Source organism: Pithys albifrons, chromosome 5, assembly GCF_047495875.1.
Source record: "Pithys albifrons albifrons isolate INPA30051 chromosome 5, PitAlb_v1, whole genome shotgun sequence".
Classification (NCBI taxonomy): domain Eukaryota; kingdom Metazoa; phylum Chordata; class Aves; order Passeriformes; family Thamnophilidae; genus Pithys; species Pithys albifrons.
This window is the reverse complement of record NC_092462.1, coordinates 37,693,456-37,714,939: the sequence shown is the minus strand read 5'-3', so window position 1 is coordinate 37,714,939 and position 21,484 is coordinate 37,693,456. Positions and strand designations below refer to the sequence as shown.

The following is a 21,484-nucleotide window of genomic DNA, read 5'->3' as shown; positions in this document are numbered from 1 at the left end:
ATTTGGCTGGAGCAGGTCAAAGGTAGACTCATAATGCTTTAGTATCCTTCTCTTCATCTTTAAAAGCTGCTGTCTTTAAAATACACTGAGGGATTTGAAATCTCCAAGTCACATGCAGAGAAAGTCAGGGAGAAACTTATCTGAGCAATGCTTGAATTCAATACCAGTCTTCATTTCTGTAATTCTCAAGAATTTTGCAAGTATGATGATGCTTACCTGTCTGTTTTTTTGTGTTTCTGCAGGACTTACTTCTCAGACCCCAAAATGTTTTAAAGATGAGGAACCACAGGAAGATCTTGACTTTTGATGAAACCAAGGTGTTTGTAGTTGTGGACACCAAGTGGCAGAGCAACCAAACTTGCAGGTTCAATGTTTCTTTTGTATGCCTAAAATATTGAATTTTGTGTACATGCTACTTAGGCTTCAATTTAGGCCCAATACAAATTTAGGAAACAGAAAAAAGATGTAGGGCTAGCTTACATTTCACAAGTATGCTCGTACCATAACTTTAGAGATATAAATATGCTGCTGCCTTAGCCAGCCACTGCTCTTTACCCCACCTGCTCCTAATGGGAGACATTGAAAGCCACAGCTGAAACACTTTACAATTTCTTTTCTATTGTCTTTACTCATCATCCTCTCACAAATTTCTACTGTCTGAAAATATCCATGCATTAATTCAGGGCATATATGCTGCAGTTAAAGGGAAGAACAGATAGATAAGCATCACTGTACATGCAAAAATGTTGCAGATTTGAGGGAATATCTGTGAACAAGAGGAAGCATTGCTCAGAGCTTTCTCCCTAGGAATTTTAAGCAATATATACATACATACTTGAATTCTGCACTTTTAGTATCAAGCAGAGTGTGCATACACAAACAGAATGTGTCACTACCTCAGTAGGTTTTACTTTTATGAGAAGGATACAACTCTTTAATTTCAAGTTCTTGTTTCAAATTGGCCTGGATAAAGTAACAATGCCAAATTGCAAGCACCCTTACTTTTGCAATTTTTCAATGCAAATACTCTTATTGTCCTATTCCAATACATGATTACAGATAGTGACAACATTGCAGTGCCTCAGCAAATTATCTCTTGTCATCTGAGATACCATCTGAGATCTCTTGTATCTTCAGATATCCCACTGTCAAGCCATATATGTTGTAGAGATGGACAGCTATAGAGAGCAGCTGTTTTGACAACTTGCTAAGCATAATCTAATCATGATACATTTTAAATTCTTGGTCACAAAAACATACTTTTTAACAAACCTAATTCTGGTAGCCTATGGCACTACTGATCTCTTGTCCTCTCTCCTCTTACTGCCCTTGCAGCAACATCAGCAGAAGGAAAGAAGGAAATATGTGCCTGCACATTGCAGCTGGTTTGCCATTCAATTTCTTACCTGCAATAACTGTGACTTCACACTGCACTAAACTGCCAACTACAACAGCTAGAACCCAAGTCACATCTTTCCTTCTGCTGAGAAATGACAACAAAACAGCTGTTTTGCCAACCTTTTTACATCACTACAGCTGTCTACTCAGTAAACATCAGTCAAAACTACCTGGTATCTAAGTTTAACAGCCCTTTAAAGCTAAATAAATTAACTAAATAAAGCTTAAAGAAAATAAAGCCATTTTACATCACTTTTTAAGAAAATAAAAGTAAAAAACCAAAGGCATGTAACTAAAAGCAACTGTGGCTAAGCTCCACAAAGCCATTTAAATGCCCTATAAGTACTGAAATAACTCATTTTTCCTTTGGTCTAATGGCTGACAGTCTATTCTGCAATACATAAGATAACTAAATAACTGTGAGAACTGTCTTTAAGTGATTCCACATCACCTCCCTGTCCTCTAACTTTCAAGGTCTTGTTTTGAAAAAAAACATGGGTTGGAACAGTGGAAACCATTGCCCCTCTCAACAAAGACTGTCAGTCCAGAGCAGAGCTGAACTGTGTTTTTGTTGAGGATTTTTCACTACAGATGGCAGATACAATCAGAGCTAAAACAGGTGAGCTTCGAAGCAATAGACACCCAACATATTCTCTGTTGTAGTTTCCCTAAATGTCACTCAGTCACATGCGGTGCTGAATGAATCACAAGATAGATCTTTAGATAAACACTTGAAAATATACATTAACTTTACTATTATTAGCAGCCAGATGTCATCTGATTTCAGTATAGTAAATACTTACCATCTAATGTTTCTAAGAAATTCTCTAAGCCCTTTAAGAAAACAGGGCATCCTTAAATATACTAAATGTGTGTTCATTCTCTATTTGTCCTTCTTCATGTAATGCTCTACTTTTTCTTTCAGAATAAAGCAAATTGATTCTGGGCTTCAGCATTCCTCGGGATTAATTTCTAGATCCTCTAGCTGGTTGGCTCTCTATGGGTCACTACTCCATGGAGTGCTACAGGCTTGGAGAAGAGTGTCTGGAAAACTGCCTGGCAGAAAAGGCTCTGAGGGTGGTGGTTGACTGCAGGCTGAAAATGAGCCAGCAACACTCAGGTGGCCAAGAAGGCCAATGGCATACTGGCCTGTATCCACAAATAGTGTGGTCAGAAGGACCAGGGCAGCAATCACTGCACTTCACTGGTCACTGATGTGGCTGCATCTCAAGTGCTGCGGTCAGTTTTGGGCCCCTCACTACAGGAAAGACACTGAACTTCTGGAGTTTGTCCACGGAAGGGCAATGGAGCTGGTGGAGGATCTGGAGCACAAGCGTTATGAGAAGTGGCTGCAAGTACTACAGTTGTTCAGTCTGCAGAAAAGGAGACTTAGTGGAGACCTTACTGCCCTCTACAACTCCCTGAAATAAGGTTGTGGTGAGGTTGGGGTTGGTCTCTTCTTCCAGGCAACTAGTGATAGGACAAGGGGAAATAGCTTCAAGCTGCACCAGAGAAGGTCCAGGTTGGATATTAGGAAAAATTTCTTCACTGGGCAAGTGGTTAAGCATCAAAACAGGCCACTCAGGGAAGCGGTGGGCTCACCATCCCTCTAAGTGTTAAAAAAATGAGTGGATGTGTGTCTTGGTTTGAGCACCTCACAATATTGTTTAGTGGACATGGTAGTATTAGGTCAAAGGTTGAACTTCATGATCTTGCAGGTCATTACGATTTTAATCAGTCTATGACTCAGTTCAGACAAGAAAGCAAGAATACGAACTGGTTTTGCAACTTGCAATTTTCTCATGTTTAAGTTTACAAAACAGAAAAGTTCCTGGTGTAGCTTAGCAAAAGACTTCAGAGGACTAGAGTGAGAAACTTCTTGAGATTTTTTAAATTTGTGGCAATGCATTATGTGCAGTGGGGCAAAATCAGAAAACTAAGGAAAGGTGGCTGTATATGTAGAGTACTCTGGAGGGTTTAACAGCTACTTATTGGAGTTGCTTGTAGAAGACTTGTTGAAATGTCTATTTCCCTCTGCTCCTTTATGCTATTTGTGCTTCACATGAAGACATGGAGGTTATTTTTAAAAATGTAGATGTTGTGACAAAGGGTAAAGGAGTAACAAGGGAAAAGACTGTATGCGTAATTTGAAAAGGAAGCTAGAAAGTATAAAAATTTGGAATTTTGTGCATTATCTTGTTACTGATCTGAAAGGAAACTAGTTACTAGTTGGGGTTTTTTTTTTTTTTGGTCTCTAGTGATAGTTTATTAGCAGGACAAGACATCTTGCCTGCAAATGCTTTATCAACTCATTGTGTGGCCCAAGAATCCTAACAACAAAATTCAAGAAACAATAACTTAATTGGTGAAACCATAACCTGCTGTGTACTTAAAACAGACTGTTTTAATTAATACAAATTTCTTTAATAGGAAACTCAGAATTTTTCTTATGGTAGCAAAAAAGCACTCACTTTACAAAGCATATATACTTTGCATGTAGTCAGGTGTGTAGAAAAGGCGAGATTTTTTCCTGAAGTGAAATCCTAGACTACAATTGATTCTTTCCATTTCTTTGACTAATGGAGCTTTGCTGGCTGCAGTTGGGATTCAGCAAAGCAGTCAATAGCAAATGACTCTTTCTGAGCTTCCTGTGGTGAATGCAGTTGCTATTGGCTTTAACACTGAGGCCATAGATACATTTACAGCAAATATTATTTTAATGAAATGTGGAAGACTGGGAAGGAGTACAATACCTGCATAAGAAGACTTTTCTGGTGTATAATAAGGACATAGCAAAATACTAGATTTAGTAGTGCATTGAGTAGCATTAATAATAAAATAAATTGTAACTATAATGGGTCAAAGTGATACTTCAAAATTTTACTAATTCTTTAGCCACAAGAAACAAAATGGAGCTTCTTACATTTCTCATAGTTGTCTCTCATACTGACACTTGAGACACTGCAGCAAAACTCCAAAAAGTTTGATACAGTGTATGTCCTGCTTATTGTCGGGCATAACTCTGATTGCTTGCTGGATGTTCTAATTTTAATGTCTGATGAACACTCATACACTTACTAAGCAAGGGAGGCAGCCAATTCACGTTGACTTCGCAATGGGAATCCAGAAATGTCAAGACTTCTCCTCTAGCCAGTGAGGCTCCTAGCAGTCTGGTCCGAATGAGCCCTTCTCGTTTCTTGGTACGTACAATCCTCACTTTGGTAAAACGGACCATGTATTCCTCCAGCTTCTCTTTTAAATGTTCTAGAAGGAAGGGCAAAAAAAGCGTCAGTGGTGCCTGGCCTGGAGGAGCTAACAGAAGGACAGGTTGGCATACAACCTGCAAGCAGCTTATCTACTTCTATCTCTTGTCACTTCAAGTCCTCCAAACTCTGACACAAATTCTCCCTGAGATGGTTCAGAAAGAGCAAATATTCTGTTTTTTTACACAGAGGAAGACACTGACACTCTGCTGCAGTTGCTACTGGCAACCTGCCATCCATGATATAATGGCCAAAACAACTGCAGGATATTCATCTGTCCTCTGGTTCCTGCAGCCCAAGGCCATATAAACATTCTGGCATGCTGTTTTATAAACAGTGTCCTTTCCAAATGGGTTTCCTATATCAACTAATTATTAAGAACTAGGCATGGAAATAATTTTTTAAAAAATAAAACTAGAATGATCAGAATGTTTTTGCAATGGGAAGGGAAACAGACATGAAGAAAGATCTTAATAGCTGGATACAAGCACAAAGCACACAGCTGACTTCCTAGTAAAAGTAAGCTGCAAATGTAAAGTAGTTGGTATGTTCTCTGATCTGCAAAATCTGGCTCTGTATCACAAAACACTATCTTTGGGAAAATCTTTTCTTCTGGCTAGAAACACACACTAAAAATAATAAAAAATCCAACAACAAAAAACACCCTGTAGTTTTGCTGCTTCCTAAATGCACTTACATCACAAATCCTGATCTTTGCTATTATACCTCTGCTTGCCAGACTCATTACTTTAGCAAAATATGGTAACTTCATTTGTCAGGGACAAAGGGAAAGAAAAGCTTAGTCTCTGATAATTAAAACTGTTGATAAGCCACATTTAGTGATGCTAGGGCTTGCAAGCTAAGTCTCACTGAAATGACTTCACCAGGTTATGACTGTTTCTTACGTTAGCTACTAATTCTTTGGACTTTTATGGACAGCACAGGCCTTGATCCAGATATTATATCATTACAGATTCCAAGATATCCAAAAGGACTACCATTTAGCAGTACTCTGGGGTACTGGAGTACCTGTTGACACACAGACTACAAGCAATGGGCAAACAAGTCACAGTGCAGACAATACAGGACCTTGTGTGAAAATAAAATTAAGCTCCACTGAAGTAGAGCACCTGACACATGCTCCTTCTCATCTCCTTTCTTTCTCAGCTGACAAACAGGTAAGACTTTCCAAATCTACCTGCAGATTAGAAAGAAGTAGAACACTGAAGTGTATTCATGTGTATTTAGTGTGAGAGTACTACATGTGATGCTCCTTTGTACTGAGGAATCCTGATGCATGCTGGCACAGAAGAGGCATCTGGGAACATCAGTCTTCAAGGATTACAGAAAAGGTTGGGGCTTTTGGGAGGAGAAATTCAACACTTTGGAGACATGCTGAGTCAGGAGAGTGGTTTGTGCTCACAGTACTGCCCAGGAGAAGCATTAGATCAAGTGAGAAAAGCCAAGATTGAGGAAAGAAAAGGAAAAAGAGAATGACATTCAGATAAATTTTGTTTTCTACTCTGTGGTTGAGTGTAGAATACACATTTAAACTCTGAAATAAGAAGAGGGGAGGTATTCCTTTTTCAATCCCATTTCACTATTTACATACTCAATAAAAAAACCCTAACACAATCTCCCAACAGTCACAATGTCAAGAGATGTTTTGTGTCTTGAATGGTGAATTTTTTATGACCAACCATAATCACGGACAAGGACCTTTCTACTCTGACTCATTTTAGGTACCAGCTACAATTTAGTATTGTGGCTGAACTGAGGCTAATTCAAGTGTTGGATCATTTTGTGCCCACGGGCAAGACAGTTTAAAGTGTGTATTTACTGAACTGTTTTTATGAACTCCATTGAGACTATTCCCTTGGTGCAGGAATACAGAAGAAGGAAATAGACCTTAAAACCAAAGATACAAAGACCTTGCAGGTAATATAAGAAAGTCTGTTAGGGCTGTCAGTCTGGATTTTTTTTCTATTTTGTAAATCGTATCATCTAATAGCCGTGAAAAATTGAAACAGCTCCAAATTGACAGGTTATTACATATTTCCAAAGTAAATCAAACCTAGTATGTTAGGTACCATAGCTTCTGTTAGTCCTCAGACACTAGAAATTTTCTGTATTTCTCTAAGGTGACCTAACCCTTCTACTCTGACCTCTTCCACCCACAAGTCTTTAGTTTGCACTGAATAGTGCATAGGGACCCAGTACCAAGAGCACGGTCACACTGCTGTGCACTATACAGACAAGTAATAACAAGAATCAGGATCCTCAGCCTCAATACAGTTCTCCAACTGTGGAAGCAAGTGACTTGGCTATAGTGCAAATACTCAATCATCACCTGCCTACCCTTAGAGATGGGTTCACTGGTAAGACTCCAGCTGATCAGAGGATAGCTCTGAATTTGGCTATGTGTCAGATACAATTACTTTAGTCTTCCGTTTGAGCTGGTTCTGGGCAGTTTCCCTCTTTGTATGTGAAGGTAGCTACCAAGAAAGCACCTGAACTCTCTGATGGAGAAAAGCAGGAACCTTACTCTGACAACCCAAATTGTTTGTGGTGTTGCTAGGCTCTCTGTTGCCTATAGGCACACCTGAATTGGACATCCACTAGTTAGGTATCACAATGGTTAAGGTAAGACCCTTTCAATAGGCAATTTGAATATAGCCACCACTGACGTTTAAATAATACCAACACACTGTTTTAATGTATTCTGATTTTTATCACTTTTCTTGGGCCACATCAATTCAGCAAAATTCAGTAGCATGTAAATGACCTAATTTTATTCTTTTCATATCCTACAGTGAGCAAATTCTGAAAGCTGAGTGCCTATCTTTTCAGGAAAACACTTCAGGGAGAGATGATGTAAACTCTTATATTAGCTACATTCTTTTCTGTTCATATATCAATTGCTAAATAACGATGGAGTTGAATAATATAATTTGATTGTCATCAGTTGTATTGGAAATTGAACTCCATGAAATAAATGGTAGTTCACACAATTCTTTCATTGCTCCATATTCCTTGCCAGCTCAGGAAAAAGGTGTCTCAAATTTTAAATATTTCTCCTTTTTGGTGAGAATAATATCTGAAATTCTGTGGAACAAACAAGAGCTCTGCACCACCTTCCTCCCTCTCTCAGATAGCTCTTCACACATTTCAGACAGCATGTCACCTGATTTGTGAAGTACTGCATTAAAACATCCAGGATATCTTTTGATGCCAGAATTACATATGCCAAAATTGTTTTCATCCTACTCAATTAGTTCCATGACTGAATAGTTTTATTATTTTCTCCTCATTGCTCAAAGAAGAAGTAGCACAAAAGCAGCATACAAAAAAATTTGCACATCTTGTTTACACAGAATTCTGAATGTATTCTCATTTAGATATATCTGGAAGTAATCAGGAAGAAAACAACAAGAAATAAGTGGTAAATTTTACTGAGTTTAGATGAGTGACATTAAAAGATCAGGTCTACATACAAATCAACATATACAGATTACTAGAGATACATAAAGACTTACAGTTAGTCATATCCTGACAGTAAGTCAAAATAGGCAAATAGATGCCTGTAACAATACCTACTGTATCTTTAGTTTAGAGATATGGCAATGAAAGTGGTTTGGGAATTTATTTTGGAAAAAACCCTCAGTAACTACAAATAGAGAAGAAAACATTGCAAAGTATTTAATGACCAACTCCAATATAGTTATGAGAATGAAAACATCTTAAAGTGAAAGAAAAAATCACTTTTGGATCCATAAGTAATGATTTTTTAAACTTAAATCAATATGAAAGTGCTCTCATATTATAATTTCTGCTACTGTATCTTGTGGCACTATCTGTTTTGAATCTTACCAATCTCTGAAAGCATAAATAAACAGAGTAACAGCTAGCAACAGCAGAACAGTAGTAGTTTTAAAGAATACTGTAGTGTTTTCTACTATTTATGTAAGTTGAACCACTTATTAAAGGCACTCATGCTTTACTTACTGTTTTTTTCATATATTTGATTCTTTAAAGTAAAATGGTAATTCTGAAGGACCTGGGGTTGGCAACTGGCTTTAAATCCTAACTACTTAATAAAAGAGCCCACATTTGCGTCAAGGGTCATGAAGACATACATGCTCTGACAAAGACAATAACTGGGAATCTCACAGCTCAACTGTTGCTTAAAACAGACTACACAAGGTTTTAGAATTCTCTGTGTGGGAATAACTTTGATTAACAAATTATCTCAGTGTTTGTGATTATAGACAGATTTTTTTAATCTTGTCTTTTGCCAAATATATTAAAATCAATTGGCCCTTTTCACAGAACTCCATAAATTTCCTTTACAGAAGAGAAGACCATGTTATATTTTATTTCCTACAGTACAACTGCATGTTCTCAAAGATTCCAATTATCTTGGTGCTGTTATTGTCTCCAGAAGAAGCATCTCACGCCCAAACCCTGCACATTACAGACATACAGTTACAAGTAAGTAAACTCAAATGCACAACTAAACATGTATGAATCAATGTCAGCACAAACCTATAATTCTAAAGAAGCTCTTAGAAAAAAATTATAATGTGGTGAGTAAACTAGAAAGCAACCTGTAATAAAAAGATATTTAAATGTCCAGCAGACAACACACTCTGTCCATTTATTACCAAAGGAAACAGTTTGAACAGGTTTGCCACGACAACAGAACAAGGAAGTAGGATAGTTTAATTTATATGCTGTAGTATTACATAAATTCCACTTTCAGAGCTGGGCATGAGAGAGAAGCCAGTATTTAAATTCTACAGTGAGCTATAAATGTTACCTTTTGCATATAAAGAAGTCAAAGTCCCTGTCACCAGATATGGGTAGCAAATGTCTAATGTGTAATTCAGAAGAAAATACATCATACTTTTCTTTACAGTGTTGATCAAATGAAGCCATGAATTGTAAGTTTGACACATGCCAGGCACCTGCCAGGGCAAGAGTTGGCACAAACAGTGACAAATAAAGAATAATGCATGGGCAGGAGGTTTACAGGCTGTCACTGCTCTGCCAAGTGATGATAAAGGGAAGCATTATGTCTCTTCTAATGACAACCTGTAAACAAATTCTCCATTGTAATTGTTCTGCATGGGCTTCTTCCATCTTCATTTTGAGTCTGGAGAAGTTTTCCTAAAATAATAGCACACACAATTGCCTGGTCATAGTAAGTGAAGATCTACTCAGGCGGAGTATCAATTTACTTAATCTGGGGCCCAGAAATAAATTAGAAATCAAGGTTCTGCCTTTGTCAGGAAAAAAAATAAATTGCATAGTAGTAAAAAGCAGAACCACAATTCTCTTGTCTTGTTGGCATGCATAGAGAGAGTATTTCATTATCACATTAGAACCACATGGCAACAGGCACTGCGTGACAGGAAATGTTCCTCCAAGGTTATGGGGTTATAGAGAAGGCATTAAGAGAGACTTAAAAGATCATGTGAAAGATAGAGCTGGTTTTCAGGACTTGTTTGAGTGCAGCATGGACCATGAAAAAGGAAAGAAAATACAAAGAAAAGAAAGCCTTTTGTTAAGCTCCTCTTCTGGCCAACCATGCAGGCCCACCCCAAATCTGTGCCTGTAACACAGCCCCTCTCCACCTCTGTAGCACCTAAAATTTATGCCACATACACCTAACAACTTCTATTATAGTATTGATCCGCAAATTATCAAATAATTAAAAGCAGTAACAGAGTCTGCTAAATGTCCAAATAAACAATCTGAACTTAATCTGTTTATTTCTAACCTTAATTGACTGAGAGGTAATTTCATGTTCTGCCATTCCCAACATGAGCCATATAAGAATAGTTCAAGAAAAACAGTAGTAGAAAAGGTACGCTGGCCTCTTTTGTTATCTCAGCACAAGCATATGGGAGGAAGCAACATGGCCAAAACCATAGTAGTTGTGATCTTAGGTCAGTAAAACAATATACAAGTGACTATTTCTGAAAGCAGTCAAATGGCTTTTTTGGCATGCAGCAACCAGGATGCCAGCTTCTTTGAGGCTCAAGAATTTTCTCAATCTTTTTTATTCTCTGACCAGCAGCAAAGAGCTTTGTGCCCAATATGCACAGAAAAACAATACACAATGAGAAGGACCTCCATCAACTTATCATGTCCTTTCTGCAAGATGGGATTATCTTCCCAGCTAAAATTAGTAAGGATACCCTCCATTCCTTTCCTGAAGCCTTGAGTATACCTTTATCTTGGAATAAATCAGCTTAATTTTTTGATGATCGACTTAAGCTTGACAGAAAATATAGAAAGGAAACTCAGTGGCCTATGGTTATTCAGTTATTTGGTTTCTGTTGTAATTAACAAAACAGCCCTCTCCAACACTTTGGCTTTTTTTTTTTTTACTTTCCCTGCCTATATATATGCTAAATAAAAGCAAATCAGTCTGAAGAGAGAGTACAATGTGAGCCTATGAATTTGGGTTCGTGATTTTTTTTCTTCCAGTTTCTCTTCAATTTTCTTGCTTGCACAAGGTTGGTTGGAAGTGCTAGTTAAACATAGAAAGGTTGCACTGTCAGCTGCCACTTTTTCTAGCCAAGTTAAAGACCATAAGGACAATTCCTCTGCTTACAGCTCTGAGTAAACTAATCCACTGCTGCAATACCCTTCTTATGAATGTCTTTCCTAAATTCTAAACTGAATCTTCCAAGCTGCATTTTGGGGTTGTTGCCTCTTAGTGTACCATCTGCCAGTATCAGGAGGAATTTGCTTCTGTCATCTGTGCAATTGCCATTCAATCTGCTGTGGGCAGCTACTAGATTACCATTCAGCTGCTGCTTTGCCAGACTAAACAAGTCCAGGTTCCTCAGCTTCTTCTCAAAGGTCACGTACTTTTGGCCCATGACAGTCCTGTTAGTTCCCAGCTGGGCTGACTCCAGCTGTCCTTGAATTGCAGAGCCCAAAACTGGATGCAGAATTACAGCTGTATGCAAAATGAACATTGTAAAAAGCATAATTTAATTTTATCTGTTTACACGCATTCTAACATACCCTGCTCCAATCTGTCTTCCTGGTGATTAAAGGCCACCACTTTCTCCTATTTACTTGGTATCCAGTGTAACTTTTGCAGGGCCTTTATGGCACACCAGCTAGCCAGCTTGCATCTTTATTGGTACATGTGGTTATTCACTAAGGTGCAGAACCTAGCAGACCTTGTTGAACCTAATGAGATTTATTTTGCCCAATCCTAGAGCCTCCTATATTATTTGATGTGTCAAATCACTTTCTGTATTTTAGTATCATCCACAGATTTGCTGAGGGTCCACTGTCTCATCATGTAAGCTATTGGTAACTAACATTGACCCCTGTATTTATGTAAGATATTCTGCCAATTATTCCTAAGTAAACCCAGATGAAGGATGGGGAAGTTTTCTGGCAAACAGACTTTAAAATCTGATCCATGCCGTTCCAGACTACAGCAAGTTCCAAAAGCAGACAGGTAGTGTGGAAACTACTAGATATGGTAAGTTTGATACAGACTGATAAATAAGAGCAAAATCTGTAACTACTTGCAATTAGCTAAGACAATCTTATTTTAGCACTAGATAACCGATTCTTTCAAAATGGTTTTGCACACCTAAGAGTAAGATCACTTGAGAAAAGCCATGTACTTACTGTTGATCTGGAAGTAGTGTTGTTTAGGGAGACATTTGTGCCAATCACTTGGAACCTTGTTTGGGCTGTCATGTTTGAGTTAGCTGGCTAGAGGCAAGCTTAAAATGCAGTCTTTTTTTCTGATATTAATAATGAGCCAAGCTAAAATGTAGGTTCCTTTTCTGATATTAATAATAAGGGAAAGTCCTTGGACGATATACTGCAAGGCTAAGGAGAGTATCCTGAATGTGCATTGCTTGCACATCAATGACTATAAACTCCCAGATATCACCTTCATTTTGATGTTGAATTTCAACTACAGCCTGTTAAAGTTGAAATATCTTCAAAATGGGTAGTAAATACACATTCTTTTGCCACAGCCTGAAAAGGTCAGCATTACTAAGAGCAGGATGCTGAACAGAGCAGATGAATAATAGTTTAGCTTGATTTCCTTCATGACAGACTTAAGATAAACTTCTCTGAACAAACCTGTTTTGTTGTGTATGGGTTTTCGCATAGTCATGAAAGGAGGAAAGGAGCGAGTGAAACTGCAGAATCTGTGGGGCCAGTTGAATTTGGTGAAACTTTCTCAGGCTATAGCTCCAGTCAATAGAGACATGCAGAAATCCTGCTATCTTTGTTCCAATTCCCCAAGTCCAGGTAATTGTGACTTACCACAGTTGTTCCATCTTTCTGGTGCCAACAGAGAAGCATCTGGGAACCCTTTGTCAACAAGATGAGTGTTGAGATAATTTAATACATTCAAGTTACATATATATATATATATATATATATATCTCGATATGGGATGTGGTGACTGCTTACACAGATGCCACTGAAGCATCATTAAACCCTTGACGTACTTTTCCATTCCAGATTTTGTCAACAGGGAAAGGAGTGAAACACTTCAATGTAGGTTGTAGTAATCTAGCACAGTAAGTTAGACCAACCCATAAGCAGCTAGAGCTGGCTTGCTAGTTTGTCAGTAGTGCTGACATAGCTCAAGTTTTCCTATTTTTATAAGGAATAAAGAAAGATTTTTCTTTTTTATGGATATATTCCAACTGCCAGTTAAAAGAGTTGGTTCCTGATACTCTCAGTGGTGTTGTGGTGTGGTAACATGTCTGTTTTGCAGTTGATAGCAGACTCCTTCATTTGTGTCAGTCTAGCTCAGAAAAAGAGTTCCTACAGCTGGGAGAAAGGTGGGACTACCTTTTAGCCATAGACTAAATATCTAATCATTATTTATCATTTGAAAACCTCCAAAGCAAGGAAATGACCAAAATCTTATTTTCACATCACAGTTAAAATCTTGCAGGTATTAAGCAATGTCTAGTGTATTTTGTACATTAAAATGGAGACAGAAATAACCTAAGACATACTGAATAATTGATCCTATAGTTAATGTACGAAATTAAACCAACTAAAAAAACCCCAAGCGCTGGTATCCACCTCAGCATTTTGCCCAGTCTCTCCCAAATAAATAAATGTTTTAAACTAAAATATTTAAAATAAAGACAATTGCTATTTCTTTGATTTATCTTTATATCTAACTTTGAAGGAATTATCTTTTATATATCTCAGGCTGTTCACATCCTTTCATTGTCTGTGTTCAGAAAAGGGTTTTGGAACTGAAAAAAAATATGACCTGCTTCTTCCTATATGTGCCCGTACCTATTTTTTAATGCTTCCCCAATATCAGCTTTGAAAAAAGTGAGGAAATAAGTTATTTTTATAGCTCGGTTTCACTTGTTATATCCAAGTAGTTTGCCATCTATATTCCATGGACGAATAATTTTGTTCACCAGAGGAAGGACACATATTATAAAATACAACCACCTTATGGTGGATAAGGAGGTTTGTTAAAATATACAGCAAAGCAGTCTTAGAAGAGAAGTAAAAATTAATTAACAGGAACTTATTTTTGCTGCAAGGTAAATATAATAATCAAAAAACTGAACCAATTAATAACACAGCAGACTAATCAGGAAGGAGTTCTTAGTACACAAACAGGAAACAAAAGCTATGTTCCTCTCTGCTTACCCTCTAGCTAAATGTATGGGTTGAGAGCACTGAGAGTAGAGTGACTGGCCTTAAGAGTGAAAAGAAACCATACAACTCTGAATGGCACTTTGCAGAACATTTTGCTTCCTGGAATAGCTTTATCACAACAGTAGCTTATGGAATAAGTTCAACCAAACTGGGAAGAATTTGTTTCTTGATAGTCCTGAGTCTCACCTGGCCCCCATGATGGTGCTCAGGTACATACTGTGCTGCTCGGGTGATGAGAAGGAAGGTAGAAGATGTTGCAAAAGCTTTTTTAATGGACAATCTTTTTACAACAGACTTTACTGTGGTGTAGCAGGGCTCTTCATCCTGGAATGTGGTCAAGCAACTCAACAGGACAAAGCCCTATTTGCAAATCTGTCAGTGGTGGGCTGGAAGAGGGCCACATACTGCTTTTGGTATTGAATTATGCTAAAATCACTTTGGTTCATCAACCCCAAATCATCACCCTGATAGTGAGGCAAAGATTTGGCAGATAAACTGCTAAGCTGACCTGGAGATATGTGACTGACAGTCAATCACTTTACACTATACAAGTTCAGTCCACTGTCATAGGATCAGAGTCTTCTAACATACTTTTCTTGAAGTGTGTGGAAATTCTCCCTTGAAGTGGGGATGCCCCTTCAAAGACACTCTTTGAGTTTAAGAGAAAGAAATCTGTCCACAAGCATTGATATGGTGAGTTACACTGATCTCTAATGATTGTTGCTTTTAGCTAGCTTTAATATAATTGCTTTGATTTAGTACACTACTAGTAGTTTTAGCTTTTTGTTGTGTAGTAAATAATCCTGGGTAAGTTCCTTTGTCTAATCATTTGTCATAATAAATAATTCATTTCATGTAAACGTATCTGGTTTGCCATCTCTAACTCTGCAGGACAAAGTTGTATTTAAAACCATCGACAAAGTCTGGGCCTAAGACTGGATCCAGGCTCCTCTCTGAGTAGGAGTTTAGAAAGCATGGGGGTCCTTTCTGCATCTTGTGACTCAACCAAAGGGCTTCTCTAATAAACTTTGTCTAAAGCCCCACTCTCATTCACAACATGTCGATAGATGCACTTGCTTTGGTACTTTCTTAAACCATTAATTCCATGAATGTAACTGTGGCTACAGTTTGAACATGAATCTGGGCAACTGCATTAGTTATCAGGGAAACTATGATAAGCATACAGTAAGATAACAAAGAAATGTACAGCTGTCTTTACAGATCATTCTCTGGACACAATTAGATCTGTCAAAAGAGTGACCTTGCTGCATAAAAATTTGATTCTTTCTAAGAGGTCTGTTTATCACACAGCTATTTATACAGTAACTTATTCCCAAGGAAGCATATTGTAAGGTTCCTTCCAGGTTGCAAGGCCAATTAGAAGAACGCTATTTTTAAGTGAATCCAGGAAAGTGTAACTTTCCTTAAGATCAATACATTACTCTCCAACACTATCCCCTTGCTTGCAGAGTCACAATTTTGCATCCTGACAATATTGATTGTTAAAAGTTGTAAATGATGACCCGTCATATGACATTTTGTAACACTGCAAAAAGCCTTGCAGATTTTGAGACCTGTCTTTAGACTGACATTTTCTCTGTTTTGCCTGAAACTATCTTTGACATACTTTTAATTCTTCCTTTAAAATATATCACTGACTTTTGCGATAGGTGTTGTCTTCAGAATATAGTTTTTCTTTGATTCCACTCCTTTTAACCTCTCAGATGCCGAGAACAGATTGTATTGAAGAACTGGAAAATACCACTATGAGGGTGGCACTGACCTTACATTTGCAGAGGATCGTAACACAGGTCCTTGGGAACAAAGGAAATAGAAGTCACAGAACTCATGTAATTACTTTTTACATGGCATCAAATTCTGCCAGACTAATTCCACTGACATTCTAACTCATTGCAAGTCTTAGGCTCTACCAACAAGGTATTGTGATATAGCCATCTACTGACAAAACCTTTGAATAGCTGTCTGCCAAACTGAAAGGGCTACACTTCTGTAATTGTTTTGCATTGTATGTGGTAGCCATCCCAGGTAAATAGTCAGGTCCTAAACAGAGCTTCCAATTAATCCTGTTCTTCAAGAATTCAATGTTTTTTTCCTATTGCATGAGTTTGTTCTTGTAAATAAGAGAAGTCTTTGAAATATCTTTGAAGCAGAGATTTCAAAATATGAAAGAGAGCATAGGCTCTCTTGAAATTGATATTTCTCCTTGAAATTTGGTATTATATCAAGAGATTGCTCTTGCCTTCCAACTTCCGTATCAACATTTTTGTTTTTAAAAATGCCCTCTCTCACTGACATAAGAACTAGAGTTCTGAGGCATAAAGTCTTTCCTATGGAGTATTGAATTTACCTATGTTCTGCATAGTGCGAAAGTATCATGAAACATGAAGATACTTAATTAGGTTTCTCTAACCTACTGAAAGAGGCCTTAAATTTATAGCAGAGTAAATGTTAGAACTAAGTATGAAGGCATAAACTTCTGATTTTCTGTTGTATCTCCTGGATTTTATTTCCTATAACAAAGCACCTGGCATTACTAGACTTTTTACAGTTGGAATGCAGGCCTTTATAAGCTTCAAGAACATTTATTCTTGAATCAAGTATTCAGTTCCTTCTCTCAATTGCTGCACTCCATCATCCAAATATTTTCTTTTCTTAGCTGTTATTTGGAGAGTTTTTCTCTTTTCAATTTTGTCTAGAGTGGAACTACAACCCTTCTTCTGATACTTTGATACTAAAAAGTTTCTGCTTTTACTAAGCTAGAACTGTAGTTCTAGCTGTTTCACCCATTTAATTACAAAAGTTAGCTGTGTTGTTAAAACATAACCTTTGCACTCCCTGCTATGTCAAGGAGTATGGTGAAAGAAGATGGAGTTAATAAGAGGTTTTCAGAAAGCTGCAGTCCATGGGAATTCTCTGACAACCTACTGGCAAAGAAAAGAAATCAGTTTAAGTCAAGTCTTTCAGATTAGGTCAGGCATCTTTTTACCCCCCATCAATATTTGCAACAAACAGTTTGCTTCCAAAATTATGTATATAGAAATCTTACAGTGGAAGAACTAGACTGCTGCTTGGGCTACACACTTTAAAGCATGAGAATTAATTATCAAAAAGGATTCTCTGTTCATAGACTAATCTGCTATGATGATGTTCCTCTATGTAATGAGGCAAACTCTGATGGATAATTAGGCATCTCCTAACATCAATATGAACTATTAATCAAAGAGTAACACCGTGTTTTTTCGTGGATAGATGATCCACTTTTCAATTTTTATTTAAAACAAGAAAAAGAATAAACAAATGAGCTGCTACATAAATCAAGCTTTGGAAGAGGAGACATAGAGAGTCCTTTCTTTTCCTTATGTTTTTGTCCTTTTGTTTTAAACATTGAATCAATCTGCCTTTTCCTGTCTCTCAGTTGTCACAATTGTTCCGCAATATCACTAATGCTCTTCACATCCTCTTTATGGATAAGAAATAGAATGACATACTGAATATTAAATAAACAGCTAAGATCTAAAGTTTAAATAATTAAATAAATAAATATTATATTGAATATTAACAACCAGATCAAAGCTCCTAGCAGTTTTCATATGATGACAATGCAATTAGGCTTAGACTATGCCCATACATTTCTATATAACTTATTTTGAATACTCTTCCATCACTTTCCATGACCCAAACTGCTCTCTATCTTACAATGTCAGAAGACAAAGGATGTGACATAGGATATAACTTAGTATTTTTTTAATTTACATGCTGACAAAATTAATGGTAACATGGTCATCTCTGGATACAAGGAATAAGGATGGCATGGACTGTTCTAAATTCCTGTGGAAAAGTGAGCTTCAGGCTTGTTCCATTTTCATATGGACAGCCATGTGAATTCAGATCCAAACACAAGAATTTGTTACATCTGGCCTTTACTTTATAAACACAGTATTATCCTAGGGATCTTTTCAAGTCTCATAAGTAAAGCATAAATGGATTAGCTGGTATCAAGTGAAAAAAAAATCACTGTCATGAACATGTCTTATTGCTCTTAAAAAGTTTAAAGTTCTTTCAAAGTCAGAATGGACATATCTGCTTTGCAGGATTTTACTGATCTTTAAAGACAGACAAAATGTTGTAATTCTGAACACCTTTTCATGCCTTTACTACTGTTAAAACTACAAATTATAGATTCAATAGAGGGCATAGCATTTTATTTCATATTTCCTTGATAATTCCTTAATATATGAAAAATAACCATGTAAATCTATAATAAAACTATAAAAATATGTTAATAGAAAAACAAAAAATGGTGTCATTTTCATTTTAAAACACTTCTTATTGAGTATTTAGTGGACTTTCAATATCTTGGCTGACCTCTGAAGTCCCACTGGTCATGACCAAAACTATATGAATCTTCCCCATACCATCATCTTTTCACTGAACTGGAAGTGTTGTGGTTCACACAGTGTATTTCACTTACACTTTCTCCCAGTTTTGTGCTGGTGTGAGCTTTCCCACCTTTAGCAGAGTAAATCTTTTTTATGAAAAGGTGTAACAAAAGGAGTGGGAAAGTTACTGTCATCTGCTACAAACATTTATTTTTTTTTAATCTGTGTGTCCTCTGCACTCTAAGCCAAAAACCAGCCATGTGAAGATCTAGTATGGTAAGCATGTGAAGTGCAATGCAAAAGTAAATCAAGGCAGAAAATGTTCTCCCTGCAAAAACTTTGCATTGTCCAAGATACAAATCAAGACATATACCGGTATTACAAACAACCTCTTCCAATTATTCAGAATCACATAAGCAGCTGTACCTTTCCAATAATCAACTTACTCATCCCCATGGATGCTCAAGCAAAGACTACCTGGGAAAAATACAAGTATTTTGCATTTTAGCTGTAGTTTGACCTGTAGAGTTGGTAGTTTTTTTTCCATAGAAATGTTGTAACCACCTTTCTTTTTTTCCTTTTTTTTTTTTCAAATGTTTGTTTAATTTTTTATAACTTACTCCCTGGTTTGCTTCCCTGGTTCAGTTCTTTTCCACTTCTGGTAAGTGCACATCTTAGGCTCAAGTGAAACAGGTAAGAACCAAACAGAATGACCCACGTACCAGTTTTGTAACTGTTCCCATTTAGAGAATTGTTTAGAAAGGAATGAAACCCTGGGGAAAAAATTGTCTCAAATACTCTGATTAGCTAAGACATTCCTAGATTTACTTATCAGCTAGAGTGACACATGCTTATCACACTCTGGAAAGTAAACTGTGACAGCACTTATACATCAAGCACATGTTTGCCTTAATTTCAATGCTACCTGAGAGCTGGAGCTCTAAATTTTTTTCCTGAGACATGTGTCTATGTTCATATTTTCTTGGAAGCAGCTGAAAGAAAGTAAGAGCATCAGAAAAATAACAGGGGAGTTGATAAAAGTTACAGTGGGAAAAGCTGAATACAGGAAAACTATAAAACTCAAAGCAGCAGAGAGTACATAAGTAAAAGGTAAAGTGAAAATAAATACAATATTCTGATACTGATTTGACTTCTATTCATACCAGGCTATCATTCTGCTGTAGAAAATGTCGGGATTTTAGTTCTGCTGTAAAGGGCAAACTGCATTTTAGCAATACATATTCTAAAAGAAAATACTTAAAGCTCACAGACAAATGAATCCAATTTCCAAATGAACAGCTGGAGATATTCAGAAGGATATAGCATGTTACCTGGTTTCTTTCACTGACACACATTTCACTTTGCAGAGAAAAAATTCTCTTTAGGATAAGAAACTCCCGTAATAGGAAATTTGCCTCAGTATGAAGGTGATCTGCTCCATTTATTAAGAATATGAGACAACTTTGTAAAGTAAGAGCTTTGCAGAAGTGCAAATTTCAGTTTCAAGGCTCATTTATATTGTAGCTCTGTGGACCACTCACCTTGGAATGGCTAAGCCCTAGGAATAGGCCTCAGCCTTTATAAAAAAAAATAAATTAAATGCATCAGGACATTGGGACTTGTCCCGTGTCTTAAACTTACTCTATCTTGATTTGCTGTATTTGTAAAAATACATAAGAAACATAAACCATACCTGCAACTTGCTATAAGGGCTGATGATATTGTCTAGCTTTCCTTAGCTATAATACCACAATTACTGGTGGGAGATTGGCAGCTGCTCATTCTGTGTTTCTAAGCTTTACTTACATTATATCTGATCTTTTTCTGTTGCATCTTGTTTAGCTTTGTGTAGTTGCATGGTTCTCCCCCTAAAACAAAATCATAGCATCTACAGAGAAGGACTAAAAAACCCTAAATTATCAACCCCTGGAGGAAGAAATCCTCACCCTCTCTACTTCACACTCCTGCTGGCAAAGAACTCAACAGAGCAAGAAATAGGGAGGGTGAACATAACACCAGAGAAAACAGTAGATAATAGGATGCCTTAGAACTATTTCAGTTGCATCATTAATAAGAACAAGGAATAATTAGATAATTTGCAGAACTGTAAATACAATTTCAATTGCACTAAATTAAGTGACTGTGATATCTTGATTAGGCAATTGAAGTATATTTTAATTCTTGGATACCAATGTGTGGTCTTTTGTTTACCATTACGAAATTGTATATATAGCAGCACACTTACATCATGCTTTGGAAAGATCTCACTGAATATGAGAAAATAGTTCAGTTTCCTTTGAACATTTCTTGAAACTTCTCCTAGTATCTTGTTGCAATAACCTTATTGTGTGTTTCCTTTAGCAACTACTCTGGCAAAACTCTGCAGAATACCTTTAAAGCAACTAAGTCAGCAAGGCAGTATTTCATCTATTCGTCAATGTCAATATTGTTTTTACTTTTAAGGCCTTTTGCAGCCTCTGAACACCAGAGCTATCTGTTTCATCAGACAGCGGTTTATCATGGGACTTAGGGCTTGTTAGTGTAATGATTCAGTATCTGCCATAAGACTGAGGTACACACACAAGCAATTGCTTTATATATCTAGAAAGTTTATGAAAATTCACTTTGTTTTGAGCCAAGATGTTCTGAAAAGGAGTTTTATATAACACAGATTAATTTATGAAGTATACATGGAAAACGACAGCATATACAGAAGAACAGGTGGTG

General features: G+C 37.0%; 1 protein-coding gene across 2 annotated transcripts in view; it reads right to left on the bottom strand.

The window, feature by feature from the left end:
- The window catches only part of GALNTL6 (polypeptide N-acetylgalactosaminyltransferase like 6), a 471,710-nt gene that overhangs the window by 86,542 nt on the left and 363,684 nt on the right, over positions 1-21,484 (bottom strand). The window contains exon 5 of one of the 2 annotated variants that reach the window (XM_071556243.1): positions 4,477-4,662. The exons of the other annotated variant lie outside the window; for it this stretch is intronic. Coding sequence (XP_071412344.1) covers positions 4,477-4,662 — 186 coding nt within the window. The remainder of the gene's footprint in view (positions 1-4,476; positions 4,663-21,484) is intronic. 2 annotated transcript variants of the gene reach the window in all.